General features: G+C 51.9%; 1 protein-coding gene across 2 annotated transcripts in view; it reads right to left on the reverse strand.

Annotated features, from left to right (window-relative positions):
- Positions 1-17,477, reverse strand: part of CFAP77 (cilia and flagella associated protein 77) — a 125,198-nt gene that overhangs the window by 44,605 nt on the left and 63,116 nt on the right. For both annotated transcript variants that reach the window (XM_073218087.1, XM_073218084.1), the window contains exons 2-3: positions 8,551-8,650; positions 7,782-8,010 (exon numbers count right to left, since the gene is read on the reverse strand). In XM_073218087.1, the coding sequence (XP_073074188.1) occupies positions 7,782-8,010; positions 8,551-8,650 (329 nt within the window). The remainder of the gene's footprint in view (positions 1-7,781; positions 8,011-8,550; positions 8,651-17,477) is intronic.

The raw sequence follows: 17,477 nt of genomic DNA on the forward strand, positions 1-17,477 counted from the left end.
CAGGCGTGAGCCCACCCCTCACTTTGCCCAGCTCTGGAAGAATCCAAAGCAGGACGGGAGCCTGCAGGATGCGCTGGGGTGCCCGGTGGGGAGCGGCCGGCGGCCTCGTTAGCGCCGGCCCGGCGCTGAGCGGCTCCTGATGGATGGGGCTCGGGCGGGAGCGGCCCCGGGGGCGGCGGCCCCATCCATTACGGCCTGTCGGGGCCTCCAGTGCCCTCCCTGCTCCGAATGCCACGGCGCCCAGGCCAGGAATAAATCTCCATCGGGCCGCCGGAGAGCGGAGGGGGAAAGAGGCAAAGGATGACAAATGTCTCCTTCCCGCTCTGGCAACAAGGCCGCCCTGGGGAGGGCGCGAGCAGTGGCGCGGGGAGCCGGGGCGGCTGCCGCGCCCCGAGAGCCTGGGGTCCCCGGGACGCGGAGAGAGGATGGCCGCAAACACCTCCCCTCTAGCTCCCTGCCTTTCACAAAATGCCCTCCAGGCCCGCGGAAGCAGGCCGGCCCTGAGGAGGGGGCTTGGGTAGGGCCTAGCAGGGGGTGCCCCGGGGTCAGGCCGGCCGGGCCATGCAGGCCTGGGGTTCCAGCCAGCGCCCCCACCTCCTGTGAGAATCTGTTCTGGCTGCTGAGTGTGAGGATCTTGGGGTAAAGGGCCACACTCCCAACTTAACCCCTGTGACCTCTTGAGAAGGGCCTAACTTCTCTATGCCTCAGTTTCTTCGTGGATAAACGCAGGGGCTGGGCTGCAGTGAGGATTAGTTGAGTCTGTGGAAGGCTGGGCCCCGGGTAAGTGCTCATCAGGTCTGGTTGTTGATGTCTGCGGTGCCGTGCACAGATGACGTCTACTGCTGGGGGCTTGCCTCTGAGACAGGCAGCAGGCGCCTCTGTGGACGGGGTCCGGAGAAATTACTTCCTCCTCCAGGGCCTGGCTCTGGCGCCTGGAGGCATGCAGCCTGTGGGTATGGAAGGCGGCTCCGCGAGGAGGGGTGGCTCAAACCTCGGTTCTGTACTGACTGGCCATGTGGTCTTAGGCAAGGGACTCTCTGAGCCTTAGTTTCCCCATCTATAAAATGGGAATAATAACAATAAACTACTCCCTACTTGGAGTTGCAAGGATTTAACAAGATGATGCATATAAAATGCTCACTTCACCACCAACCCAGGGCTCTGCAAACATCAGCTGCGAGGACTGCCCCCAAAAACACACACGCTGGTCCTCATTTTGTTCTCTGAATCCCCTGGGAATGTAGCCCCTCCATTGTCCTCAGAACTTTCAGTAACTCAAAATCATCAAAAGGCCCTGGACCATATTTCTCCCCAACAAATATTTATTGAGTGCCTACTGTGTACCAGGCTCTGATGATTAAGCAATAGCCCAAACTGACGTCGTTCCTGCCCTCCAGGACCTGAGTATGCAGTGGAGAAGACTGCCATAAGGTGGACTATTGCATTGCAGTGCCGGCAGCGAGGAGGGGTGGTTGGGGCGGGGTGAGGGTGGGGGGAAGGTTGGGGGCTTCTCTACCCTGCAGGAGGTGCATTTCCAGCCTGCTGGAGGCTCAGGGTGTTTTTCAAGGTGCACATACTCCCCCTGGTGGTAAACCTGGTTTCATTCAGTCCGGTTGCAGGCCCCCAATAAGCCTGGAGTTGGTCTCTGCATTCAGAAACTGTCTTGGATCCCTGGGACAGTTGCCTGGGAGAGGGCTTATTATTATTTTATAGGAGTTTAGGTGAGTGGCTTGAATTTTGGCTGTTGGCTCCAGGAGAAACAAAATAACCCAGAGTGATTGATGGGCCCATTGTAAATTTGTAAAATAAATCAGCTTGGCAGAGAGATTCAAAAAACCTGTCAGGCAGCAAACATTTTTTTAACAGCCTGTAAAATTCCCTCCATCCTTCACATTTGTCAGTGTCAGGCTGCTGATGCATCTGATAGCTGGGCGAGCAGCAGCCACAGGCAGAAGGCTGGGCTGCATCACCTACATTTCTTGTTATTTTTCCATGGTCTGCGCGCTTTCAGTGCCAGAGCAGGAGGGGGTCTCGACTAAACTAACTGGGGGGTGAGCTAAGTATTCTAGTGAAGTTGCCTGTTTCTGCTGGCCTCAGACCCAGATCCCAAGATGGCCATTTGTTCATGCATTCCTTCAGCAAATATTTACGAGGGCCTCTTCAGCCTGGACACTGGGGTCAGCCCTGGGAATGCTGGGGTGATGAGGGCCAGTGAAGTTTCTGAATACCCAACAAGGAGCTGTTTATCAGGAAGTGGGGAGTCCCTGAAGATGGTGAAGGGAAGTGACACACCAAAAAGGACACTTAGTGGGCTCTTTTAATGTGTTCAGATTAAGTTTAAAGCTTTCAAAAAAATCTGGATAGGATGGCCTTACACAGGATATAGACATTCTGTCTCAGGCCTTCTAGCGCAGAAGAAACTTGGATGTCATTTACCCGTGTCACCTTCATCCTTGTGTTTGTTACGCAGGCAGATCAGTGCCACAGTCACAGGTATTCAAGCCAGACCAATCCCTATCTCAATGCAGAGCAGCCGGAGGCAAATGACTTCGCCTCTCTGACCCTCTGTCTCTTCTTCTGTAAGATGGGATGTGAGAATTCCAACCTCACACTCACTTGAACTGTTCAGAGTTATTTAAGGAGAGGATGCATCTGAGGTGATCAGCAATATGTCTGACGTGTAATAGTAATAACACATCGTTGCCATTATTAGTTCAAAACAGGGTCTACCCACCTTTCATGAGGCCCGTGTCAGACACAGATAGGCAGGGGACTGTCGGCTCACTGACTGAGTGGTGGCTCCTCTGCTTAGCACCCTTGCCTGGTGTGTGGCATGAGGCCCCCCCGCAGGACTGTGGTAGGGCCCTGGGCACCCCGACTCTGCCAGGAGTGCCAGCTGCTGCTCAGCTCTTGCTGCCCCTCCCCTCCCGCTGTCCCTGACGCATCATAGTTGACAATGCCAGACCAATTAGGAGCATTAACAATTAAGATGTGCCACGGGCATGTGAACACTTGCAAACACTTATTAAAATGCATCAATAATTAAGCACTTCTTTTAATAGTTACATTTCTGGCCTCCAGACATAATCTGTTTATGGACCTTGGGTCACAGCATGCTCTAAGATCTGTATTATGGCCTTACACACTGGTGAGGAGAACTTAAAATTCCTCCCTGATTTGAATTCTGAAGTTTGACAGTGAAATGGTGGAGTGAGAATGCGTAGGCTCTCTCCAGCTGCCCGATCCTAGAGGCGCGGTCTTTAAGTCTGACCAGCCAGCCAGGGTATGAATCCAGGCCCTGCTGCCTGCAGCCTTTGGCGGGGCTCCTATCGTCCCTTTCCTGGCCTATGAAGTGAGCAGGGGGATACCTGCCTCACAGAATTGATACTAGGATCAGCAATTTCATGTGCAAAATGCCAGCCACATGGAAACTCAGGTCACAGCAGCTTCTGTCAGGGGTGGCCCCTACCATTATCAGAGGACAAAGAGAGGGAGCCGTTAGCTGAGAGACCAAGACGACCCATCTATGCCAGCAGCTGCAAACTCAGTACCTACCTGAACCAGCCCCTGGCGCCTGGCAGGAGTGCAGACCCAAGCTGCCCAGGCTGCTGCCTTTTTAAGAGAAGCAGGAAATCTAGGTTTTTATATGAGGTCTCCTGATTTTCTAAACGTGGCAACTCACTCAAACTTTTTTTAAATGACTGCGCAGGCTGAACAAAACATCTCTGTGGGCTGGCCTGGCCGCGGTGCCCACTAATGGCCGTGTGTCGGCATGGGCACCCTTTTCCAGGTAATTGCTTAGCTCTCCACTTCCCTTTAGCCACAGAGCCTGGTGGATTGAAATGTACCTTTCCAATTTAGTGACAATCTGCAACAAATTGGTGTGGATTGGAAACCACATCAGCTAACTGGAAAGGAAGGAATTGCGTCATGCCACCCAGGTGTGGATCCCATCTGGTATCGAGAGGTTGCATGAGTGGACAGGTGGATGGACGTGTGCGCTGTCCCCACATCTATTTTGTCCCGCGTGAAATATAGGAAGGGCAAGAGGGCTTGATCCTGGAGCCGGGGGGAGAGCTGTGGTCAGAACTTCACCTCCCACGGCACTTACAACCCCATGCTCGTGAGCATCCTTAGCTTACAGGGAGTTTTAGTGTATTTAGTCTGAAATGAGACTTTATTTTCTAACACGTCTGTGGTTGTGAGTAAATGGGGCTCGTTTGTTTCTTTGTTTATTTATTTATTGGACCAAATCACCCCAACAAGTCCTCGGGTGGTTGTGTGTAATCCGATTTGGATTCTAACATGCTTTTAAAGTAAAGAAATAAATACAATTGAGGCTTGTAAAAGGTGATCATTAGAGAATGGGCCTCGCTCCATAACTTTAAAGTAATAGCCCCATTATGGAGAGGGGCAATGATTTTGTAACCGTTCCTTGCATTTACATTGGGAGGTTGAGGGACCTTGCAGGCAGGCTGGGCATCTCAGTAAAAGCTTCTCCAGCAGCCATTTAACCTCCATTTACAGAGAGATAAAGGGAAATTGATGCTGATTTGGGCCTGCTGTGGGGGGTATTTTTGTTCCATAAAAGCCCTTTTGCTTGTGATTTGCTGAGCCGCCCTGTCACATCAGAAAGGGCTGCTGTTGATAAAGATAAAGCTTTATGGCCGTGATGTTTGCTGCTAACAGCAACCTAATGCAGCATTTTCATTTTTGTGCAATTAATGTTAACGTCTGCTACGAAAATTGTCATTAAATACCATTTTAAAATCCATTCAATTTGCATATGCAAAGCCCATTTACCATCACAGAAGATATAGATGCCACTTCATCACGTCCCTTCCCTGGAATTGTAGCCACTCGGTTTTATAGCAATTTAAGATTTTATATTGAAAGCTAAATGATAATGGATATCCTTTCTAAGCCCAGCTGACTTAACCTTTTCCATTGTATGTGGAATAACACATCTGCAGGACCAGAAACTGTGGGTGTTCATGCTGTACCTCAGTTCTACCAGGGGCAGGATGTGGAAGGAAGAGCACTGGACAGGGAGTCCACCAGCCTGGCTTGAGATCTGGCTCTTGTCTGGTCACAGCTTGCTGTGTGACCTTAGGAAAGTCTCTTCACTTCTCTTCACTTCTATTTTCATTTTAAATAAGGGCTTTGAACCAGGCACTAATGTCTTATGCATTCTAATATTTTATATCTTTAACTATCCGCATGCTGGATTGATGTCTTGCCTGAGGGTTTCGGTTCCAGGCAGGTTCACTCCATGTGGTGAGATGAAGAAATGACAACAGAACGTTCTTGGGTTGACACCTGGCTTGTTAGTGACTCGGTCAATAATAGCTTATTGCCTATAGGAGTGGAAGCAGTGGCCCAGCAGTAGGCCAATTCCATCAAGTAGCTTAGGGTTCAGTGAAGATCCTGGTCATAGGAACTTCCATTTTCCCCACAGTTGAGAATCCAACTTGGGGAGTCAGTGAATGTCCCCCTGCCTCAGCAGGATAGGTAACCCTGCCCACCTCCTGCACAGTGTTTTAATTAATGACAATGAAATGAACGTGAGACAGACCAAGTCCTGAGAACCCCAGAATGCCGGGCTACTGCTAGAACATCCTATTTCAAGATGCGGACACAGAAGCCCTGGCAGGAATGAGTGGCTGAGCTGGAACTAGATCCCCTGGCTGCCTGCTGGCCAGGGCTCCTCCGGGAAACCGTGATGTCTCTGAGACACCGGTGACCAGCACAGACTAGTCCAGTGCTCTGGTCACAGCGGGGACTCTGTCCCCTTCACTCCAGGCGATGTTGAAGAACCATGCCTTGCCTTGGAGGGACCGAAGTGGGGCATCATTTCAAAGGCAGAAAAAGGACGATGTGCCGAAAATGAGTTAACCCGGCCCGGAAAAGACCTCCCAACGTCTAGTGGGAGGTTTTGAGGGCAGATTAATAGAAATGCCTTTCTGGTGAGGGAGATATACAAGGTATTTGAGGCAATGGGAGGTGGGAAAGCTTACCAAAGAGATGATGCAGCAGTGAACTGTGAAGAACAACTAGGTTTTACCAGGTAGGATGTGAGAAAAGGCAGAGGAAAAAGCATACAAAAGTGTGGTGACATCCCCTGCGGAAAACACAGTTCCTCAAAATACCAAGACCAGCATGTCCGTTAGACCCCACAAGCCCATTTCCCGGTAGAGCTCCAAAAGAATGGAGAGCAGGGACTCAAACGGATATTTGTACACTCATGGTCACAGCAGCGTTGTTCACAGTAGCCAAAAGGTGGAATCGAAATGTCCAACGGTGGATGAATGGGTAAACAATGTGGTCTATACATACAGCGGAATATTAATCAGCTTTAAGAAAGAAGGAAATTCTGACACACGCTTCAACATGGATGAACCGCGAGGACATTTTGGTAAATGAAACATGACAGACGCAAAAGGGAAAATATTGTATGATTCCACTTCCCATGAGGAATCTACATAGTCAAGATCACAGAGACAGAAGGAACAGTGGCGCAGGGCCGGGGGAAGGAGGGTGATAGAGTCACTGTTCAGTCGGCAGAGTCCCAGTTCAAGGAGTGGATGTGAATATACTTAATGCCACTGAACTGTACGCTTAAAATAGTAAATCTTATGTATATTTTACTGCAATTTTAAAAAATGGTTAAAAAATGATAAAGGAACTGACAAAAAAAAAAATGTCTGATGGCATAGCTGAAGAAAAGAACCTATCCGGGAACAGGAGGTCAGGTGGGCAAGAGGCTGGGGACGGACTGTCAGGGGTCTTGCGTGCAGACAGGGCGGGGCACTGCTGCACGGACAGGCCAGGATCCTGGCTCAGTCGCAGGCTCAGAGGGGCTTGGGGCGGCTGAAGCCTCCAGGCGCTTGGTGCTTGCGGACAGTGCTTTCGTTTGTTCCTATCGGGTGATGCACAGGTATTAGTGGGGATTTTTGTTTTCAAGTTTGAGCTGTGACCTGGTGTGAGTTTGGAAGCTCTGCTGTAGTGGGCACCTGCTGGTTTTGCCTGCTCCTGTGACCTATTCTCCTTCTGAGTTAGAACCCCTATTCTTTCTCTCCATTAGCCCCTGTGAATTGTGGGGCTGATTGCAACCACCTCGGAGAAGGGGCAAGGACTTGGCCAATCAGCGTGTTTTGCAACACCGACTCCCAGCGAGCGGGTGGTTCAGGGATAGGCATGGCACCAAAGTTGGTCCAAAGAATCTTAATCTCAAGGCTTTCGTAGTTCCTATATCTTTCCTACCGGAGGTGCCGAGAGAATAGGACATAAGAATGGAGCTGCTCCTGGCCTTTCTGCCACCTGGGGAAGAAGCTTGTCAGAGAGCGGAGCCCGGAGGGAGAGGACAGCCAAGGCGCAGAGGCACGCACACCGCATGCCGCGGACACTGCCTGAGCGTCCGCATCCCGCTGTGCCTAAAGCTTCGGCCCTGGGGCTTCCAATCACGTGCGCCAATAAATTCCCTTTAGAAAGAAATCAAGGTGGTTTGCGTTGCAATTTGATTATTTGATTATGTGCAACCACATTCAACTTTTATAGACTGTCTTACAGACCAGAGTCGGGGCATGGGTCCTAAGTCTGCCTCCGAACCATTCACTGTGAACAAGTTTTGTGAAATACGCTGTTGGGCCAGATTTGGGTCATCAGCCCTCCCTGGAGCTAAGAGCCGAGCTCCCATGTGGTTCCCTGATTTGGTCTCTGCTGCGTGCCCCCTGACCCCCTGACCGTGGTGACAGGGGAGCCCTGGTCGCCAGCCACCTTACCGGACACGGACGCCGAACGTCATGTTTGGAGGGAGAGAGGGCGGCTCCTTCCTGAAGCGCTGGTCATCCTGGTCACGGATGCGGATGTCATTGAGCCGCCGGTAGAGGAAGTTGTCCCGGGCAGTTACCAGGCCGGCTTTCACTGCCCCGCGGTTCATGGCAATGTAATTCTTGGTCAGCTCATGGGGGCAGGTGGGCTGCTGCTTCAACACATTCCAGTGGCCGATGGCTGAGAGCAGGGAGAGACAGGACCACGGGGCAGTGGTCAGTCCAGGAAACAAGGCCATCTATGGCATCTGACTGAAAAGAGACTGGAGCACACACGCTTTCCCATTGACCCGGAGTCTGCTGGGTGACAACCCTGCTTGGGCGCCTGGAAAGGGAGGCGTCAGGACTCCCAAGGACTCCAGAGGGTGCCCGAGCATCCTTCATGCACCTGTGTTTGCATGGCCTCGACCTCCTGTGCACGGTCAGAGGGCTGATCCTGAGCCCATTCTGTGCTCAAAGCGCAAACGGTGCAGAGCGCAGACACTCTCTGGCCAGGGAACAAGGGTCCACTCTGGCTGAGGCCCTTGCTGTTTTCCTGACACCTTAGATCTGGCCCCTGTTGGGTCCTACCCATCTCTGCCAAGCCCAGGCTGTGGTTTCCAACAGAAGCATGCTGCAAGGCAGGCCCCTTAGCTCTTTTCCTGCCACATGACCAGATGCCAAGTGGCCAGCCTAGGTCAAGAACTTGAGCCCTCCTGAGCTCCAAAGGATGCACACTCACCTTCTGGGACACCTCCATCCAGGCCCCGGATGTAGAGTCCATAATTAAAATCAAGTCCAGGCAGACTGCAGCTTCTTTCCCGGGGCTTTCCGAGTTCAGCCTGTTGGGAGAAGGACAGAGCACAAAGGTGAGGGGTGGAATCTCAGACCAAGTGTGTTACAATAAATTCAGCAATAGAGAGTCATGGGGTGCTTGCTTTGCCCCGGGTCCCATGGGTGACCTTCAGGGCTGCCAAGGTAGATGACAGCACCAAATGGCAGCTGGAGGTGGAGGCACACACTGCGGGTTCTCTGCATGTCAGGGGTTCATGCAGAGGGGCAAGGGGGAGAGCAGAGTCAGGAGGTCCACGGGAGACATTTGCACGACGCGCAAGGGGAGTGCAGCGCCCGCCTTGAGCAGCTGTATTTGGGGTCCAGCCTGGGTCTGCCTGGCTGGAGCTAGACGTGACTCACGTGTGCAGATTCACTGAAGGACTCGGCCCCCAGAGACTGCCCCCGAGGCCAACCTCAGGGGAGGGGGCATCTTTCCTACCTGACCCGCATTCCTACCAGGGATGGCTCCGATTCTTGACCCTGGAGCTCATGAGGCCGACGCTGCCTCCCTGAACCCTCACTTGAGGGGGAAATACGGTGACGAAGCCCACTGTCGCCGTCCCAGGGGCTGGACAGCTATTCCGACTCTCTGGGTCTCTGGCAAAAAACCCCAAAGGGGTTTGTTGGAAAGAAATGGCTCTATGATCAGCCACATTAATTCCCCCATTTTCAGATGGGGCGGCCGAGACCTACAGAGGTGGAGGCAAGATCCATGGCCCCTGAGGGAGTGGCTGTGGCTGGCATCCAGGCTGGAGCTCTTGATCAGTACCCCACCCGGCCTCTCTTTAGACGGGCAGCATCCTGAGGTCAGAGGTCCCAGACTGTATGGCGCTTAGAACATCATCACCTTCTTCATTGGTGGGCACTGCTGGGTTCTGACTGTGTTCCAGGTTCAGTATTTGCTTCCTCATACACATCTCTCATTTAGTCCTCACAACAGCCCTGGGAAGCAGATCCCCTCACTTCCCCATTTCTCAGACGGGAAGCTGAGGCACAGAGTAGGAAGGCCCTGCAGTAGGAAATGGCAGAGCTGGGGCTGAACCCAAGCCACCTGTCTCCAGCCCACACCCAGATCCACCAGCTAAGTAAATACCAACAAGCCCCAGATGTACGTGGCTCATGGCACTGGCAGGCCTGTTGACATTAGAAGGGGGTGCAGCTGCTCCCCGTCCCCGGGGCCATGGTTGTGAGCTCGCTGGTGCGGGTGCTGTGTCTCCTGGGCATCCTTGGTTTTGGCCTCGCTATCCAGAGGGTCAGCCGCTCTGGCCTCACCCCTTCTCCTCCCATCTCACCTATGTCCCCATCTCTCCGGCTCCCAGAGACCTGCGTGCACAGAGCTGCATGATCAGGGCCCCCCCCCCCCCGTGGTACCTTGTCCCTGCCTTTGGAATAAAGCACTCCCCGGGGCTGGCAGTCCAACTCCACCCACCTCTGCAGCTTCTCCTCCCAGGCTCCCCCATGTGACCCCCAGGTCTATGTGACTGGCTCTCTCCCCACCTTTGAAGGATCTGCAGGCACCCTAGCCTCCTGGAAGGCCCTCTGCTTCTGGCCTGTCTACATTCTTCAAGCTCTCTGGAGCCTTCGCCTCACAGGGGCCTCTCCCTCACCTGGCTCCAGGAACTCTTACTGTTGGTTCTAGTCATTTGGGGCTTAGAACATGAGGGCACAGGCCAGGCTAGCCTGCCTGGATTGTAAATTTCTGCTCAGCCAAAACCATAGCTTCTATTGCCTTCTTTTTCCAGGCGGCACCTAGCAGGTGCTCAACAAGTGCCTGAGAGCAAAAACATCTTCCTCTGGGAAGCCCTCCAAGGTTGCCTTCAGCCCAGCCGAGCTTCCTTGTTACCAGCCACCACGGAGCCCTGAACTCCACCTTCAGGGCACTTTCAAAATTACACAGTGGTGACTGCCACAGTGTGGATGGCCTTGACAGTGTGAAGCTCTGTGAGAAACCAGTTACAAAGGACCACAAATTCTGTAATTTCATTTCCACGAAATGTCTCAAATAGGCAAATCCATAGACAGGATGTAATGAGTGGTGGCCAGAGGCTGGGAGGGGAATGAGATGATTGGGTGATGGCTAAAGGGTGTGGGGCTTCTTTGGGGTAACAGTGATGTTCTAAAATTAACTGTGGTGTTAGTTGCACAGCTCTGTGAATGTGCTGACAGCCATCGGCTTGTACACTTTAAGTGGGTGAATCATATGGTATGTGAATTATATGCCAGTAAAGCCATTAAAAATTACAAAGTAGTGTAATTAAGTCATTAACTGCATGATAATCTGTTTAATGTCCACTTCCCGTGGTAGACTGTGTGCTCAGTCTTTATGTATCTATTTTGAGGTTAATTTTGTTTCGTTTTTTTTTTTTTTAAGTAGACTTGTTTAAAGAGTAGTTTGAGGTTCACAGCACAGTTGAGCAGTAGGCAGATTGCCCCATTCAGCCTTTATTCCCCCCATTCTCCAGGGCCCAGCACTAGAGAGATGCTCGTAAATAGGAGATGTGTGAATGAATGAATGGATGGATGGATGGACAAAATGCCTACTTAGAGATTACACCAGCTCTTTTCGACACAGTACCTGATCATTTTTCTCCTTCTTTTTTCCCATCTCAAATCCCAGGCCGAGCCTGGCCTCCCTCGAGAGTGACGCAGTTCTGAGTTCCAGGCGGGCACACAGGGCCTCTACTGGGCGGTTTTTTAAATTCCTTTCACATGACTCACTCTGAGCCGCAGACAAAGCTCTGGCTTCTCAGTTATTTATGAAGATGATCTGGCCTCTCCAGTGACTGCAGGGGAAGTTAATTAAAATGTGACTTCTCTAGGACAGGGCCCACCTCCCTCTGAGCAGGTGCAGGTGGGCAGACTTCCAGCTGGCAAAAGAATGACCGACAGACTCAGAAGCCGGCTGCCACTTTGGGTGGGAGAATAAGCGGCTGCCTCAACCTCCACATTTTTTAGTGTGAGTTGCCTGGGAATCAACAATGGCTGAAACACATTGAAGCCTTAGGCTACAAAAATCATCCCAAGGGAAGGTTCACTCATTCTTTCACTCCACAAATATTCATTTTGTACCTACTTTGCAGCAACTATGCCAGGAGTTCTAAGGTGAACAAAGCAGACATATACCCCTGTCCTTATGAAATTCACTGTCTTGCAAAAAGGCCAGTTGAGTAATGACAGTTACCTGTACCAGCGGTTTTGATGGGCACAGATTGCCTTTAGCTATAAAAATCTGTGAATCCATAGAATGAGAGAAGATATTTATAATAATATATTTGACAAAGGACTCTTACCTCTCATATATAAAGAGCTGCTACAAGTCAATAAGAAAAAAAAGGCAGACACTCCCATAGAAACATGAGCAAGAGACTTGTATAGGCACTTCATTAAAAGGATGCCAAGAGGCCAAGACTCATATTTCAAGGGTTCTCAACCTCTGGGAAATGTAAGGTAAAAACTCAATACTATTGGTGAGGACATGGAGCACCCAGAACACTTGTGCACTCATATCTGTAATATAAACCAGTACTTGTAGTGTAGATGGGTACAGCCACTATGGGAAGCTATTTAGCAATATGTATTAAAGCTAAACACACACCTGCCCACTAATCTGATAATTGCTTCCTGGACACCCAACAGAAATGAGTGCCTGTGTTCACCCAAAGGCAGGTCAGACGCTTACAGTAGCTCAATCTGAACAGCCAAGCACCAGAGAGAACCCAAATGGCTGTCACAGACAGATAACAAAGTTGTGACATATTCGTTCCATGGAAACCTCTGAGCTGAGGTCTTCAATCATGGTTGGTTTTGCCCCCCAGCAGACATACAGCTGTGTCTGGACACATTTTGAGTTGTCACACCTTGGGAGGGAGTAGTGCCTTCGGTCTGGCAGGTGGAGGCCAGGGATGCTGCTAGGTCTGCACCACAGTCCCCACCCTAACAGCAAAGAGGGCCCCGAAAGCCAATAGCACTGCAGTCGCGAATCCCACTCTAGAGTCAGGGAAGAGCAGCTATACACACTCCCGGGGTGTACGGGGTGCTCTGCCTCCTGCCAGAGAAGCTCAGACGCGGGCATGACCAGTCTCTGGTCTGAGGTCAGGAGTGTGGGTGCCCGGGGGCAAGAGTAGCATCTGAGAGCAGCACAGGGAGGCTCGGGGTGCTGGTCCCCATTTCCTGATGTGGGCGTCCTTCACTGTGCAGTCCCGCCCGCCACCCTCCTTCGCACCCCCGCATCTGAGCTGTGAATGTGGCTGCGTGTTGAAAGAGCAGCGGGCTCTCCATGCAAGCACTGCCCAAGCACAGGCAAAGACGAACAGCTGCAGCAAGACAGAGCCAACTTGCTAGCTGCCAAGGATTCTGGGGGACTGGGTCCCACCCGGAACCCCCCCAGTGTTGGTTTCCTCATTTCCTCTGACTTTCCCAGGCGGGAGCATTTCCTGGTGGAATGAGGTAGAATCCGCACCCCCACCCAATAATTCAGCTGAGAAGCAGTTTCAGCCTTCCACCCTTGCCACTGGACTTCCTGCCCCCCACCTGGGGCAGGTCACACCCCCGTGTCAGAGAGCGCCACGGTAGGAAGCCCAGAGGGTTCCTGCACCTGCTCCGCTGTGGCCTGAGAGCACCCCCCAGGCTCAGTGCAGTGTCTGCCCAGCTGGGGCTGGCGGTGCCCCCTGGCCTTTTCCTCTATTCCACCCATCCCCAGGCTTGACATTCCTCCCTTCGAAATTCAGTCCTTCCGGCTCAGGGCTTGCGTTCACATTCCAATGAGAGAAGCTCTAGAGGAGCAGCTTATCACACGTGGCTGGCTCAGCTAACGGAAGACACGAGCCCACAGGTCCACCCTGGTGCCACCCCATCGACCGCAGCAACTGACCGAGGGCCTGGCTCCGAGAGGGAACTGGGCCCCTTTACTCTAATGCTTAAAGCAGTCCTGCAGAGGGCTTACTGCTGTCTGGTTTTGGGGTGGGGAGGTGGGGGCCCAGACAGCTTAGGGCCTTGTTTGCTCAAAGCCACACAGCTAATGAGTAGCCGAGGCAGGATTTGAACCTGCACCTGACTCCACACAGTCTTTGTTACCTCTTAACTACTCACTTGGCCTTCTGCACAAACTTCCAGGACGTCATTGTCCTTCTGCACGCACAGATCTTACTAAGCTTGTGAGTAGCCTCGGGCCCGGACATCCCCAGACAGAGTCTCCTGTTTGATGTCTAGGCTGGAGGTTCTGGGAAGTGCTGTCACTTCAGGAAAGACTGCAGGCCGGCAGGGACCTGGACACAGGACAGCGAGGTCACGACTGGGTCAGAGGAATGGTGGGAAGCAAAAGGAAGATACCGACTTTGGGTTGGTGTGTTGGGGAGAGCCGACCTGAAGAAAATTCCAGAGGGACTGCCAGGCTGGCGCTCCCGGGAAGCAGGAAGGAGTCGGAGGTGGAAGGATCCGGCCCTGACCCTGGGCCTCCTTGCCCAGCTTGCCCAGAGGGGACTTCTAGAGGCCCGAGAGAAAAACTACCTCACAGAGGGGTCTGTGGGTCTGGGAACCTCACAGAAGCTGTGTGAAGCCAGCTAAGGACTGACAAGGGCACCCAGAGGGGTTCCTGTAAGCCAGTCCCACAGACATCTGAGACCAGCTGCCTTTGAAACACAAGGGAATGTGAGACTAGACAGTACTGGTTGCCTGCTTTGCCATAGCAACCCCACTCTAATATCCATGAAACTCATGAGATGTGGCCACAAATCACAGCTTTGATTGGCCACCCGGTCTTCAGGCCGCCTGTCCCCCCAGCCAAGAACAGGATGAGAGACACCCCAGAGCAAAAGGGGTCTCCCAGCCAGATCTCAGGCTGGAATGTGCAAAGGTCCTGGGGCAGATGGCAAGGATAGGCTGTTGGGCCACATGAGGGCTGGAGATACCCTCCCCCGACAAGGATCCCTTGGAAGCTCCACACATTTTTACTGCAGAAGTCAAGACAGAAGCAAGGACGGGAGTGAATACTTGCTGAGCGCCTCCCCGCTACAGGGCTTATGTCATGTGACCTCATTTTGCAAACCCCTTTCCTGAGAACTTATTCAGTCCTGAAAGCTTTTTGTGCTTCTCTCTGAACTCTGCCAACTCCCCTGTGAGGTAGCTTTCCCATTTTACAGATGGGAAAACTGAACTGTAAAGGGGTTCACACTTGCCCAAAGCCGCCCAGGTGGTAAGTGGGGGAGCTGGAGTACACATAGTTCTTTCGGCTGCCATAACTCTCTGTTGAGCCCACAGCAGGCCTCACAGCAGCTCTGCAAGGCAGCCACATCATTGCCAGTGGGCAGAAGGGGAAATCAAGGCTCAGGCAGAGATGAACCCGTCAGCCCATAAATTCAGGCCCTTCATGCATTTCTCATTTCTTAAACCTGAATTCTAAGACATCACATGCAACATTCTCAAGGTCTTTTAAGAGGCACGTCTTAGCTTTGCACAGTAGGGAATTATGAAATATTGGAAGCTATTCAAATATGGCCCACCAGCCGGAATCCCTTGTCACTGAGGTGTTAGAATCAAGAGGCAAACGTGGGAGAAAAGTCCCAGGTCTCAGTCAGGCCACCCCGCCCTCCTCAGCAGCTTTTAAACTGCGCCTTTTTCTGAGTTTCCTCTGTCACGAAGTGACTTGGCTGGAACACAGCTCTGGGTGACAGCTGTCCCCATCAGCAGACAGCTTCATTAAACCTCATTAAGATGTCATCCCTCGCTGCCTTATTTCCCATCTCTCAGCTCTAATTAAAACCATCTCCCTCCCCATCCCAGGAGGTCCTGGGGTTCTCTGGCTCCTTCCGCACAGTGGCTCCCTCCCCGTGGGGGGCAGGCCCTGGAAACCCACACTGGGCACCAGCCTGGACAGGCAGCCCCCATCTGGAAGGACCCTTGGAGCAGCCAGTCACCGGCATGAGGACCGCGGGGCTTTCCAGAGGCAAGTCCAGGTGGCATTTCCACAGGCTGCTGCTTGCTCTGAAGGCTCCTGGGTCCCAGGAAGGGGGGCCCCTAGCCCTGGAGCTTCACCAAAGCCCGTTTCCATGGGGCAACTTCAAAACCAGTGACCAGGTCTTGCAACACAAATATAATCATTTTCCACCCAGAACACTTTTGAAAATTCTTAACTAGCCCCTGTTTCCCATCAAAGAGGGAGAAATGGGTAAAATCAATTGGCCTTGCTTCTTGGATGGCCTGAATTGGATGTCACTCTGGACAAACGGCTGGTGGTCATTTCCAAGATGGGTTTTCTGTCTGGGGGCTCAATGCTTGGGTTCTAGACCTATCTGAGATGTTTACTGCATCAGGAGCAGCCCCATAAAGGAATCCCTCCTGCTTCCTGGAAGCCACACGCAGTGTAGCTCATTAACCCTGTAGCCCAGCGTCTAAACTAAAAGAATGTTTGTTCGACAGTTGAAAAGCCTCCACTCACTTTCCTGCATCCTATTAAAGCGTAGTTACGTGAAATCCCACAGTTATTGCTTGGTAGTTATTAAATAAATATCTGTATATAGCTTTACCCACACATGCATATGCACACACATACCATTGCGCTCACAGAGGGGTAGTTCATTATTGTAAAACAACTTAAGATCCTCGAATGAAAAGCACAATATAAATGCAAATTGTGATCATGATTAGCATAGAAGATATTTATTTATTTCCATAATGAGAACCTCAGATAAACAATCATGTGAAATAAGGTGCATTATGCATCAAAGGACTCTGGCATCGTCTTAGAAGCCAGATTCTTTGAACCATGTGCATTGTGTGAGTGGCAGCTGAACATCGCATAATGATACTAAAAAGCCACACGTGAGAAGACCACATCCATATATGATCAAAGGAATAGAAAATAAGGTCGAGTGGGAAAAAAAAACACAGCAGGATTCAAAATTTTACATATACTGTTGTGACGACCATGTGAAAACAAATTATTGGAAAAAAAAAACTGGAAGGAAACCCAGTAATGTAACTGATGGGGAGAGGGTATGGAGTTAGAGTGAGGGGCTTTTTGGGTATTATTGAGATTTTACTTTTGTAATTGAAGAAGTCAGGGGCAGAAATAAAGCATTAAGTTTCTATTTCTCCATATACCTGCCAAGGGTCAAAGTTGAGGTTTGTGTCCTGTTTCTTGAGGTTGTAACTGGGGTAAGCTGGCTGCCGCTGGGTTGGGGGAGGCCGGTGGGGGTGGTCTCCAGTCAAACGGCAGGGTACAGAAGCCAGCGTGTTAATGTCACGCAGAACTGAGTCCCAGCTCTGCCACTCCCGTGTGACCTTGGGCAAGTCATTCCATTTGTCTGGGCCCTGTTTCCTGGCCTGGAAAACCTTCCCAGACTGCAGAGAGCTTTCTGTGGTGTCTGGCCCAGGAAGCATGCTCAGGACATGGTGGCTTCTGCTACTGCTGGGTTATTGCTGGTATCACCAGAGTAGCTCTCTGGCTCAGGTGCAGGGGAGCCCTGTTTCCATGGGGACACCCCTCCAGGCCCCTTGCACCTGCCCGGCCACCCCACTCAACCCTTGCCTGGTCCTCACAGTCCTGGGGTTGGCTGCCTGCTGGTCCCCCATCCTCCCTCGGGCAGCCGGGGCTCCCTTCTGCTGCACTGCAGACCTAGGAACCGCCAGCGCTGTTACTGCAGCTGATGTATGACCCTTGCCGCATGAGGCGGTCATGGTGACAGGGCTCCTGTGTTCCCTCCCTTCCCCCTCGACAGCTTGAAAGCAGGTCCTTCATTTGCATTTACATGATCTCGCTGTGCAGCTTATGAGATCGAGAGATTTATTTGCTACTTAGCTTGATGTTTGATTACACTCGGAGAAGGCAGCGAGCAGCGA

This window comes from Manis javanica, chromosome 2 (assembly GCF_040802235.1).
Source record: "Manis javanica isolate MJ-LG chromosome 2, MJ_LKY, whole genome shotgun sequence".
Lineage (NCBI taxonomy): Eukaryota > Metazoa > Chordata > Mammalia > Pholidota > Manidae > Manis > Manis javanica.